The 13,576-nt window shown below is 39.6% G+C and overlaps 1 protein-coding gene across 1 annotated transcript in view; it reads left to right on the forward strand.

Moving 5' to 3' along the window:
• IRAK3 (interleukin 1 receptor associated kinase 3) overlaps positions 1 to 13,114 on the forward strand; it is a 74,906-nt gene extending 61,792 nt beyond the window's left edge. The window contains exons 11-14 of the mRNA XM_058308371.2: positions 2,427 to 2,625; positions 2,892 to 2,954; positions 3,043 to 3,207; positions 5,561 to 13,114. Coding sequence (XP_058164354.1) covers positions 2,427 to 2,625; positions 2,892 to 2,954; positions 3,043 to 3,207; positions 5,561 to 6,070 — 937 coding nt within the window. The 3' untranslated portion in view covers positions 6,071 to 13,114. The remainder of the gene's footprint in view (positions 1 to 2,426; positions 2,626 to 2,891; positions 2,955 to 3,042; positions 3,208 to 5,560) is intronic.
• Positions 13,115 to 13,576: the final 462 nt, after the last annotated feature.

Below are 13,576 nucleotides of genomic sequence, written 5' to 3' on the forward strand. Positions count from 1 at the left end.
ACTAAATTAAGAGACAAAATGGTAGTCAAAGAAAGTTTCATTACAAAGTGGCATTTGTTGAGGGGGAGGTATAAGCCATCCTAAAAGAATTGTCCTAGAGACCCATATCAACAGAGGGATTAAAACATTCCCAGAAATTAAAAAAAAAAAAATCTCAGAGTTAGGATCCAAACTTGCCACCTTGTATAGGGTTCTCCCTGCCTCCTCAGTGTACAAATCACTGGTTCTTCTACTTGGAGAATTATCTGGAGAGGGGGGGGTCTCTCTATTACATTAAATAGCCTTGTGGGGAAAAGAAGAAGAAACATATTGTAGAAACATTAAATTCTAAGTGGAACATTTAGATGTTTTCTCTCTGTGCTTTTGGTAGCTACAAAAGCTAGCAAGCTGTCCTTTCACTTTTTATTTATTTATATATATATATTATGATTCTAGTTACTTTATGTTGTCTTTATTTCATTAGGCCATTTCACCCCACAAGATAAGTCTATTAAGTTGACCTGTTGGATAGCTGAAGGCACTTTGTATTTGAACATTCTATTTAATGCTGAAGCAGGTAGAAGAATTGGATAGAATTGATTGTTGAAAGGCCTCTTTCAGTGCCCACTTTCCTAAACAGAACATTCTTCTTCCTCAGCCACCATTCACCTTTATTTAGAACAGTATAAATCACTGGTTGCAAAATTTATGTTATACACTAGTCTGCTTGTAAACCACTTGCTTTTTCACCAAATATCATTCTTCAAGTGTAAATGTAATTCCCTAAAACAATTGCAGATTCTTATTGATGACCTCTCACTGACCCTAAGTTCCTTGTGGGTTTTATTGTCTTTCATATTGCCTAACTCTTAGAGAAGCAAGACTCACCAGTTGCTGAATGCTTCCCATCAGTTTTGGTGGGAGTCATATAAATGGCTTTGAGTACAAACTTTGTTGTTTTTGCTTTTTCTTCTTCTTTTGTACTTAGAAAAGACCTATTCTTCAGAGATTCTAAGTGCTTCACAAATTCAGCTTTTTGCATTCTCTTGAATCTCCTGGTATTTTAAGTTATGGTTTTACACTTTCTTACTTAGAGCTGGGATATAGTAAAAGAGGACTAGATGTGTGATATTGAAACTCTGGCATTCAGAGCTTTTGTATCCTGAAGTGAAGTGGGCTGTGCAGAAGAGAGACAAGCTCTCAATGTGGCAGAAGCCGGAGGAGCAGCAGCTTGGGTCCTGGCAATGAGAGTTAGTGAACCTCTCTGCCCATCTCACTCACTGGCACACTGGAGATTCCTGTAGTAAAATATCCCAGCATTCTGAGCCCATCAGAGCACCTCCAAGTGGCCCAGGCTTGTTCTGAGCAAATGATGTGTACACCTATTGGAGGAATAATTATGATCTCAATGTTTACTCTTGTCTAACGCTGTTGAGAAGGTAAGATCTTGACTCCAGTCCATTCCTCATCTTGAGAGGTATGTCAGGATGGTAAACACCATTCTCCAAATGAGAAAACAAAAGAATGAGTGAGGAGTGACATAGCTGCGGCTGTCTGAGACCCAGGCTGGCCTTAGAAGAACATCTGGGGAGAAAAAACAACAGAAGGGGAAGAATGAGGACTGTACTCATTGATGCAAGTCCTGAGGACCAAGCCTCACTGGCTGTCATCCCACAGGCAAAGGTAGCATACAGGAAAGTGGGTCTAGGACTACAGACAAGGTGGGCTCTTTGGATTTTTTTTTTTTTTAAGATTTTAAAATTTATTTCTCTCCCCTTCTCCCCCCACTGCCCCAAGTTGTTTGCTGTCTGTGTCCATTCACTGCGTGTTCTTCTGTGTCTGCTTATATTCTTGTTGGCAGCACCAGGACTCTATGTCTCTTTTTGTTGTTGTTGTGTCATCTTGCTGTGTCAGCTCTCTATGTGTGCAGCACCACTCCTGGGCAGGCTGAACTTTCTTTGTGCGGGGTGGCTCTCCTTATGGGGTGCACTCCTTGTGCGTGGGCCTCCCCTACGTGGAGGACACCCCTGTGTGGCACAGCACTCCTTGCGTACATCAGCACTGCATGTGGGCCAGCTCACCACTTGGGTCAGGGGGCCCTGGGTTTGAACCCTGGGTTTGAACCCTGGAAATAAAGGTTAGAATATTTCTTTCTATAACCTTAAGGACCACTAGAAGTTGCTTTATTTTCCCTGTTGAAAACTTGGGTCTAGACAAAGTGTGGACTAGAATTCTTGAAGCCTGAGCTTCACATTGTTTTAGGTTTATACATTTTGAATTATACTTGAAGAAAAATGAGAACATGTGCTCTAGTTCATGGAAAATTATGTTTGCTTTATTGTTTAATGGTTTGAGTTAACCATATATGAAGGTGAGCTTCTCATGTTGCTTTTCACTGAAATGCCTCTACGATGATTTGTCTTGTTTGTCTTTGATCACAATTTTAGTGCAAACATACTTTTGGATGATCAGTTTCAACCCAAACTAACTGATTTTGCCATGGCACACTTCCGACCCCACCTAGAGAATCAGAGATCCACCATAAATATGACCAACAGCAGCAGTAAATGTCTGTGGTACATGCCAGAAGAGTATATCAGACATGGCAAACTTTCCATTAAAACAGACGTCTACAGCTTTGGAATCGTAAGTTCCAACTACCAGTTAACAAAGGGGGGAGAGTTTAATACCAGGAATGTCCTAATATGTAAGAACTTTTTTAAGGGTTTTTTAACTTTTAGACTTACTGGTTTCCTGTTCTTCATCACCTTATACATTTATTTTATTTAATCAGTCAAGTAAAACAGTATAAAGCCATTAATTGGGATGTAGTAATTGTCAGGGTTAATAGTTGCAGCTAATTATTTGTAATAAGTTGAAATGTAGCTTAACTTTCTGTGTATTTCATGTAGGTAATAATGGAAGTTCTGACAGGTTGTAAAGTGGTGTTAGATGATCCAAAACATATCCGACTGGTAAGAATTGTCTTCATCTCTGCCCCTAACTCTTGGTCATTTTTGTGGTAGAGCCCTATTTGATAAGTTTGTTTCCTTCTCTTCTTAGAGGGATATCCTTATTGAACTGATGGAGAAGAGAGGCCTCGATTCATGTTTTTCATTTCTAGATAAGAAAGTGCATCCCTGTCCTCATAATTTCGCTGCCAAGCTGTTCTCTTTGGCAGGCCAGTGTGCTGCAACGAGGGCAAAGTCAAGACCATTAATGGATGAAGTACGTATATACGTTTTTTGTATTTGTTTGTTTTTAGGAGGTACCAGAGATTGAACCCGTGACCTTGTGTATGGGGAGCAGGTGCTCAACCACTGAGCTACACCTGCATATAGCAAATGATAAGGATATTTTCTCAGACCTGCTCCCCCTATACACATGGTTTTATTCAAAATTGAGCCTAAGAACTGTAGAAAACCTGAACTGAATAAATTTTATATATCTAAGTGAATTCTTTATTGATGAGACAAATCCAGCCTTCAACAGAGAATTCCAACCTAATAGATAGCTTTTCCAGATCAGAAAGTCACGTCATTTGGTTCCTTGGTAGAGGTCATTTATTGGGGTGGAGCCAAGGCACTATAAACAATTTAATGAAAAGACATAGGTGAGTAGTTTAGAAAGAATACTATATTCAACCTTCATTAAGACATCTGGCCTGGGAAGCAGATGTGGCCAAACTGATAGAGCATCCACTTACCATATGGAAGGTCCAGGGTTCGATACCCAGGGCCTCCTGAACCGTGTGGTGAGCTGGCCCACGCGCAGAGCTGCCGAGCGCAAGGAGTGCTGTGCCATGCAGGGGTGCCTCCCACGTAGGGGTGCCCCACGTGCAAGGAGTGTGCCCTGTAAGGAGAGCCGTCCAGTGCGAAAGAAAGTGCAGCCTGCCTAAGAATGGCGCCACACACACGGAGAGCTGACACAACAAGATGACGCAACAATTAGAGACACAGATTCCCGCTAACACCTGACAAGAATGCAAGCAAACAGAAGAACATACACAGCAAATGGACACAGAGAGCAGACAATGGGGTGTTGGGGGAAGGGGAGAGAAAAAAAAAAAAGACATCTGGCCCATTAAAAGTACAACATATGTTTCCCTTATTCACTTTTTAATTTACTCATCTGTCCATTGATTTAATCATCCATTCATTTGTTTATTTATTTACTCAATAAATATTTAGTGCTGACTGTATAAGTGACAGACTTGTACTGGATGTTGGGGATGTAGAAGTGATCAAAACAGTTTTTGCTGTTAATCTCACAGTCCAAAAGGGAGTCAGACCAGTAAATGTGGGATTTCAGTACAGCAAGATAAGCATGACAGATGGATTAACAGACTAACATGGGAGCAGAGTCAGAATTCAGAAGCTTGTGGAAGTCAAGGAAGCTTCTTGAGGGAGGTGACAACTAAACTATGACCCGAAGAACAGGTTGAATTTAAGAAGCAGTAAGGATGGACAGACATTTCAGATAGAGAGAACTGGCCCACACAAAGGCTTTGCTTCCAGGGGTCCCACGGTGCTAAGACTGCAGTTAGTTCGGCACTGTGGAAGTTGGGTGGGGGCAAGAGAAAAACTGAAGTGGCTAAAACAGTAGAAGATTCCAGGTGATAAAGGGGCATAAATTCTCTTCTAGGAGTTTGGGTTTTATCTGAGTCCATTGCTGAGCCGTGGAAGGTTTTTTTTTTTAAGCAAGGAGTTGACATGGTCAATTTATAAAGAGCCCTGGCCAGGGAACCAGGGGAGCTGAATTTCAGGCCTGACATCCGCAGTAAGAGCTGAGTGACCTGGAATCTTGGGCCCAGAAAAGTCTTGTGAGATGTATAGTAGAAGGAGCATGAAATTGGGACCCAAGAGATCTGGGGTCAAGCAACAGGTCTGTTCTTGATGAGCTAGTGATGATTTGATTCCCTTTTCTGAACCTCAGCTTTATTAGCTATAAAATGAAAATCATGTGGTTTGTAAAAATTAAATGATGTAATGTGTGTGAAACCACATTGTAAATTGTAAAACTCTCTGCATTTAAAAATATGGGTGTCTGTGCGTGTGATGTTATTTGTTACATCATCTTAGGTCAGAGGTTCTCATGGGCACTTGTAAATCAACTGGGAAACTTTTAAAATACAAATTCTTGGGTCCCCAGCTCCAGATTTTTTTGAATGCTATCTCTAGATTGAGGCCCATGGATTTGTATTTTAAGAAATTGCCCCTAGGTAGTTCAGTAATTCACAGACTGGCATTTGAGAACTAGGGATGGGTTTCACCCCGCAATGCCCCAATCCTCCGATTACTATGCTGGAAGCCATAAATATAAAGAGACTGCCCCGAGGTCACAAAGCTTGTTGGTGGCAAATCTAGGACAAAAACTCAGGTCTCTTGATATTTAATTCAGTGCTTGATTTCAAGAAGTCATTTAATTTACTCATCATTAAAATGAAGTTTAGCTAATCTTGAAGACCTTTCTAGTTTATTTCATAAAAGTAAGAAAAATTCTTTAGTAGGAAGACTGAAAAAGGGAAAAGGAATGATTATTCAATCTCAACTCAATGCTTATTTGTTTCTTTGTTAATTAGGTCCTAAATATTCTTGAAAGTACTCAAGCCAGTTTATATTTTACTGAAGATCCTCCCACATCACTGAAGTCCTTCAGGTGTCCTTCTCCTCTTTTCCTGGATAATGTACCAAGTATTCCTGTGGAAGATGACGAAAGCCAAAATATTTATTCACTGCCTCCTGATAAAGACTTGAGAAAAGATATAATGACTCAGAAAATTCCTTTTGAATGCAGCCAATCTGAGGTTACATTTCTGGGCTTTGAGAGAAAGGCAGAGAGTAAGAGAAATGAGGATGCTTGCAACGTGCCCACTTCTTCTGGGGAAGGAATTTGGTCCCCAAAGCCTGTGGCTCCATCCCAGAACATACAGATTTGTTATATGACTAAGGACCCTTCTTCAGAAGCTCCAGGACCTTCTTCTGGGAGCAGGGCAGTTGTGACTAGCTGTTCCTCCAGATTTTCCTGGAATGAATGTGAACAATATGAAAAGAAATCGATTTCACCAGAAAATGAAGAAAAAAACAAGTAGGGCTGAGGCATCTGAATACCCAAGTGTTATCTTGGGAAGATATTGTTTCCATAGATAATACCAAGAAGATGATTTGATGGTGAACTTGGGTAATGCCGAATAAGCAAACTGGCTAATTCCATTCCTTCTTCCTAATCCCCAAAACAAAGTGGCTTAAAAATTGTTATTAGGGTAATTGCCTCATGGTCAAACCCCAGGCTAAATTAGAGTTATTCAAAATCACTTAGATCAGGGGCTTTGACTTCTGACAAACAAAACAATCAAGACCTACGGAAAAGGGACTGGTTACTAATACCTTTTTCTGGTTAATATCAGTGTGAGTTGTCTGAACCTCCATTCCACAAAGTACTTTCAATTGGATTTCATTGTTTGTGTAGCTTGCTTGAGAAGATTGTAGGAAATGTATCATTTGTAAATGTTAACAGATACATTTTAAAGTCTCACCTTTTTGTTTATTTTGATTGGACTTTTAGTATTTTTTCTGTTCATTCCTATCAAGCTTGCCTGCTTGAAAATGAGCTAGTTTTACCCTTGGCCATGGCATGTTCTGTGTAGAGAGGATCCTTGCCGAGATTTCTATTTCTATTTTTAAATTCTTAAGACAGTTTATCACAGATAATATCTATGCCAACTATTATTATAAATCTTTACACACTTAGAGACCTGTTATATCCTGAGTAGAATATATGAATTTTTATAAATCGAGGAGTTTTTGTTCCTGAGAAAATGGCTGGTCACAAGGGCCTAGACCAGCTTTTAGTCTGACTCTATACCTTCCAGCTCTGTGCCTTTGTATCTGCTCTTTCCTGAATCTCCTGTTTTGAAATCTTGTCCAGAACTTCAGGGCCCAGCAGAAGTGCTTCATCATCCAGGAAACTTCCTGAATCTCTCCAGCCAGAAATACTCACTTTATCAGAATTTCCAAAGCAATTTCTTTGTATTTCTATTTTCATCTGTCACTTTCAAAGTTATTGTGTCATTTTATCTTTCTTAGTAGATTGTAAACTCCCCATATTTGTTTCCTCTTGCTACTGTAAAAAATTACAACAAACAGTGGATTAAAATAGCATGTATTTATTACTTTATAGTTCTGGAAGTCAGAAGTTCTTAGCATACCTTCTGTAGGCTCTCGGGCAGAATCCATTTTGTTGCCTTTTCTGGCATCTAGAGGGCACTTGCATTCCTTCACTCATAACCTCTTCATCCATCTTCAAAACCAGCAAAGCCATTTGTGGCATCTTCAGTTCACTCTCTCTCCACCCCCTCTCCTTTCTCTTCTCTTTCTTTTACTCTGATTCTCCTCTTCCTCTTTTAAGGATCCTTGTGATTACAATGGTCCACCCAATTAATCCAGGATCGTCTCTCCATCTCAAGACCCTTAACTTAATTACATTTGCAAAGCCTCTCTTCCCATGTAAAACAACACATTCACAGTTTTAAGAAATTTGGACACAGACATCTTTGTGGGGGACTATTCTGTCTACCCCTGAAAGTGCACAGGCCATCTCTTTAGGGCCCAGCATATTATCCTACAGAGACCAAATGTATCCACATAAGTGGCGCTGAACTAATTATCCACACACAGATCCAAATAATCAAAAATCCAGCTATAGCCAACATTGCTGAGTAACAAACTGGGGATAAGGACTGTCTTTGTGATGATGAATGGGAACATACCAGGAATACCATTTCCAAAAGATTTAAAGAATTTCCTTCTCCAGGAACTTTATAATAAAAGGGTAGACCTGTAGCTTTCTGGGCATCAGAGGAATACTTGCAGTTTTTTGTTTTGTTTTGTTTTGTTTTGCTTTGTTTTTGGTGAGTCATCAGTATAATTGGATTAATCATAGACTAGAATTCAGGAGGTTCAGGAACAACTAATCAAACAAGGAAACCACTAGGAATTAGGGTCAGGTTGACAGACCAAAGTCAAAATCATGGAACTACACTCTGGATCTCATGGCTGGATGTAAACCTTTGTCTAATTGGCAGGCCTTAGAAAGACCCCAGGTAGTATAGTTGGCACTGGGGTTGATATATACTCAGGGGACCTGAATCTCTGGACTGTCTATGTGCCAGCTGGAGCCTGAGCCTCAGCAGAGTTGCAACACATACTCTCCAGTTCAATGGACTTACCCAGGTCAGCTAACAGGGAGGTGAGGATGGTCAACCACCACACCAGGGAACCAAGAGTATATGACTGCAAGCAGGAGAGTCCCATCCATCAGCCATGTGGGATCTAAGTCCCCTCTCATTTTAGAGGTGGAGTGGACATCGCCTTCCCAGGGTCCTCAGGATGGAGGAATAAAATATGGATTAGAATGGAGTTACTGGTATTCTACTGTAGAATTATTGTGACTCCAGCAACGGAAGAAATTATATCATTGATGTGGAGACAGTGGCCATGGCAGTTGCTAAAGGCAGGGAGAGGGAAAAGGAGGTATATGGGGGCATTTCTGGGACTTGGCATTGTCCCAAATGATACTGCAGGGTCAGATGCAGGACATTATATATCCTTCCAATACCCACTGAATGGACTGGGAGAGAGTGTAAATTACAACATTAACTATAATCCATGCTGTATAGCAGTGCTCCAAAATGTACTCATCAAATGCAATGAATGTACCACACTAATGAAAGAAGTTGCTGATGTGGGAGGAGTGGGGGGTGTGGGGAGTAGGGTATATGGGAACCTCTTACATTTTTTAATGTAACATTTTGTGTGATCTATATATCTTTTAAAAAATAATAATAAAAAAAAGAAAAAGGGAAAAAAGAAAGACCCCAAGTAGGCTCACAGGCTCATCTGCAGAGCATCTGGCTGCCCAGTGCTGTCACTCCCATCTGATCATGGCGTACATGTTCACCAATGCCCCCCAAACACCCATGTGTTAAAGACTAATAAGGGGAAAGGGTTGAACTAGGCTTCATATGATTTTTATTCTTGTGACCTGTCCTAGTTTGGCAACTCTTGATTATATGGGTCAGTGAAAAGAAGCAGTAAAATTCTTTGGCATTTGTAAACTATTTTGAAACTGACTTAGCTGATCTTAAAGATGCATGGGAAAGCATCTACTTGGCTGACTTGGGGAACTTAGCCTGGAATCGTGTGAATGTGCCACTAATAATTCACAAAGGAGATAATCAAGAATTGATTCTATAGTAAACTTTTTCACTTTGGCTGTGGAGTCCCCACAACCTTCAGTGAAGGGTCATTGAGATGCTGTGTTTAACACCAGGCTCCAGCACCATTACTCAGCGCATGGGTAATCAGTTGCCATTATGATGATTTGAACTTCTTCTGCCCCAGAGTCTGGGTCGTGCATCAGAATCATACATCAGAATCACTTGGAAGGCTTGTTAAAAGCACAGATTGCTGGGCCCCACCCAGTTTGTGATTCAGTAGGTCTGGGGTTAGAAATATGCTTTCCTAACATCTTTCCAGATGATTCTGCCACTATGTGGGGCCTACACATTGAGAACCATTGCCTTACCATGTTCTCAGATCATTGCTGATGGATGTATTCTACCTTTTCATTTAGCTTGTATGTTTTTTTGAAAGGAGTCATTTCTTTTAATTCTCTCATATTCACTCTATTACATATGATGTTGCTTAGCATAGAGTAGGAGGTCTCGGTATATTGTTGGCCAGTGATTTATTGACTAGATCACCTTGCTAGTATTGGACTATTTTGGACATCTTAACGACTAAGTCAAGTTAGCTGGCAGTGACCTAATTGACAATGGGATGAGCAGAGGACACTGTTGAGTGACAGACACTCTGACCAGACTTTTCTTCTGGTGGTGCTTTAATAAATGTTAATTAATAGGAATTAAATCTTGCATTGTATTGTGGGTATTAAGAAAGTACCTCCATGGTTTCATGATGTGGACACCAAGATATATAAGAAACCAAGAGAAATTACTGTGCACATTCAAGAGGGTGAGGATGGCTTTTTCCAGAAGGCTTCCTGACAAAGGAGAAGAGATAAAGAGAAATAGAAAAGAGTGCAGAAGAAGCACTCCAGGATGGTCATCCAAGGGATTGGCACTACCAGAGCTCTGCACAACCCAGTCTCTGGAGCAGAAGGGTTGGATGAGGGCCAAGTGAACTGTTCTGGAGCTTTTCATATTTTTTTCTGTTTAACCCTCACAGTTCTTTGAAGGTAGGGGTCCCATTTTTAAGGTGAGGAAGCTGATGAGAGAGGTTAAGGAACTTAAGGTCCCCCCAGAATCTGGAGGAGCCAAAATTTGAACCCACATTTGTCTGGCTTCAAAGCCCATGCTCTTTCTTTTACTCCACATTGCACAAAGAAGTCATGCAGGTGCAAACTCACCCAAAAGGGAATGTGAAAGTCATTTGTTAATTCCACAAATTTCCATTAATCATACAAGTGTCTCCATGTCTTCTGCCTTTTACACTATCTTGCTCTTCTGCCATAGGCACCCAGCTCTGCAGTCATGTGATGTGAATTAAAGGAATTCCTTCATCCATTTATTCACTTGTTGAGTAAACATTCCTCAGCAGCTTCCTTTGTGTTAGGCATTGGAGATACAGTGAAGATCAAAACTGACAAAAAACCCTGCCTTCAGGGAGCTCACATTTGCTTGAATAAGAAAAGCTGTGGGAGAGTTTTAATGCCAATTCTAACTTTAACTGGGACCTCTCCATGAGACCTGCTCTGGTGTGCCGTCTCAGACTGTTCTCTGGACGTAGCCTTCAACTTCTCTGCCAAGTCTTCAGACGGGTCCAGAAGGTTTTCTCCTCATCCTGCTGGATAGGTGATAAGCCCAAGATGGCAATCAGTCTTGCTATTAGAGTGCACTAAACAGTCTGTGGCATGCTTTGTAACAATCATTAACAGACCATCTGTTCATATATTGGCTTATGATTTCTTTTTTTTTTTTAAAGATTTATTTATTTATTCCCCCCTCCCCTGGTTGTCTGTTCTCTGTGTCTATTTGCTGCGTCTTGTTTCTTTGTCCACTTCTGTTGTCGTCAGTAGCACGGGAAGTGTGGGCGCCATTCCTGGGCAGGCTGCACTTTTTTTCGTGCTGGGTGGCTCTCCTTACGGGGCGCACTCCTCGCGCGTGGGGCTCCCCTACGTGGGGGACACCCCTGCGTGGCAGGGCACTCCTTGCGCGCATCAGCACTGCGCATGGGCCAGCTCCACACGGGTCAAGGAGGCCCGGGGTTTGAACCACGGACCTCCCATGTGGTAGACGGACGCCCTAACCACTGGGCCAAGTCCGTTTCCCTGGCTTATGATTTCTTCAAGGCATTTATTTGGCTACTGATGGCAACTTCAACAGACTTTCCAAAGAATCTGAAGCACCAAACTTTACCTAACCTCACAAGCACATTGTATTGGAATTACATGTTGACTTCTCTTCTCCTCCATAGATCTTAAAGTTCCTTGAGGGCAGGGGCTATGTCTTGTTTATTTTTGTATCTCCAATGGCTAACACAGTAACTGACACAGAATATGGCCCAGTAAATATTTTTCAAGTGAATGAGCCAAGTAGTCCTTCAAAACATCTTCAAAATCTTTGGTATCTAGTGTATCAAGAAAATTATCTAGATGCACTCAAAGGTGGTCTAATATCCAGACTATCATCAATCATTTGCTTAGATGGTTCCTTTTCACCATTCTTGGATTAATAACTATTAATTTCAAATGTTAATAACTGAAATATCTTTGAAAAGAGGACTTAGACATTGTGTGAATTGCTTATAAATTTGCTTCATGGTAGAAAATATTTCCAAACTATGTCTAGCAATGGTAAACTAGCATTTTAGCATGGAATAAATGAATGTTTGTGGTGTTTTGTTTCCATGTTTCTGTCCAAAATTATTTATATGTATTTGCTGGCCCACGGACTTGACTTGCAAGTATTTTCTTAGAAGGCATTTTTAGTCCAAAGATCTGCATTGCCTGCTAAACCTTCACCTAAGAGCCTTGTTACTGATGTCATCTACCTTGTTGAAAATTTTTGTGGTCATCTTTATAAATAACAAGAGAATATTGGTAGAGTGTTTCATTAGCTCCTTAATTTTCAAAATTTCTTACAGATCACCATTACTTCGAATGCAGGGGTTGGGACAAGAATGTAAGAAGAGCTCACTTGTAGGAGATGTGGGTTTAGTTCACATTTATGTATCTAGTTTTATGCTAGGTGTTTTCACACATCATTTAAGCTTTAAACAATCTATTGAGCTAAGTTTTATTATTATAAGACCAAGGAACTTGAGGCTCAAAGAAGTTGAAGCCTGCCCTAAGTCACGCCATTTATGGAATGCAGATACAAATTGGTAACTCTTAATTCAAGTCCAAGGCAATATTTGCCCTAAAAAGGAGTTACTTAAAAATTAAAAGTTGCCTATATTTGAAAATGAAAACAGTGAATAAATATACTTATTATTTTATTATTATTCCAGATTTGCAAAGATTAAAACAACCGATAAAGATATGGGCAATGGGCATTCTTGTTCACTGATGGCAGTAAAAATCGATACAACCTTCTAGAGGCAATTTGACATGTATCAAAAATTTAAATATGGGCACATTTGCGCTGCAATTTGTTTAGGAATTTATCCTAATGAATGAAAATTGAACACAAATTTGTAGTTCATGATGTTTATAATAGTGACACACTGAAGGGAAGACTAAATTTTCATCAATAGAAGATTAGTTAAGAAGTTACAGCACAAATATACAATTGAATAGTATGTAGTCATCATTTAAAATTATGTAGCTCTATGTTCATTGCTATGAAAATTTGCCCCTGAAATGTTTATTGAATGAAAAGGCAGATTACACAATAGCATGTTTAATATAAGCTCTTTTATAATATTGAGTATTTTTAAATGTTATATATTTCATAGATATTCACCAAAATGTTAATGATATTTTCTTCTGTATTATAGAATTTTGGTGCTTTTTTACTTTCTTTGCACTTTTATGTATTTGAATTTTTTTATAATCAGTATGTATCATTTTTATTATCAGAAAATAATAAAGCTATTTTTATTTTGGAAGAGAAGATCCATTTGCTTGTTATTTGCTATCTACCCTAGTTGTGCCCTTGGTAACTACTGCATTTAGTAATAATGCCTCAATGCCATTGCCCTTTATTATTTTTATCTTCCTACTTTAGTGATGGAAGCTACCACATGGATTTGTCTGGCATCCCCTGACTAATAAGTTTTGAGAGCAATCCAAGAAGCAAAACCAAACAAGCTGAAATACGAAAGAGTGGATGATAGTTCACAATGCACAACTAAGATAATTTTGTAGTTAAACCTTAGTTGGTTTGGGTAAAATCTTTTTTAAAAAATTACCCATAAGATTTATAGTTACAAATCAGCACTTCAATGAATAATATATGTCAAATAGATTATCTTTGGAAAGATTAATTTTCGTTCTGTAAAGTATCTATTCCTCAGGTCTGTGCCCTACTATCAGTTTTTTAGCCTACATAAAATTTTTAACTTGATGAATTTAG

The sequence above is a fragment of the Dasypus novemcinctus genome, chromosome 12, assembly GCF_030445035.2.
Source record: "Dasypus novemcinctus isolate mDasNov1 chromosome 12, mDasNov1.1.hap2, whole genome shotgun sequence".
NCBI classification, from domain to species: Eukaryota; Metazoa; Chordata; class Mammalia; order Cingulata; family Dasypodidae; genus Dasypus; species Dasypus novemcinctus.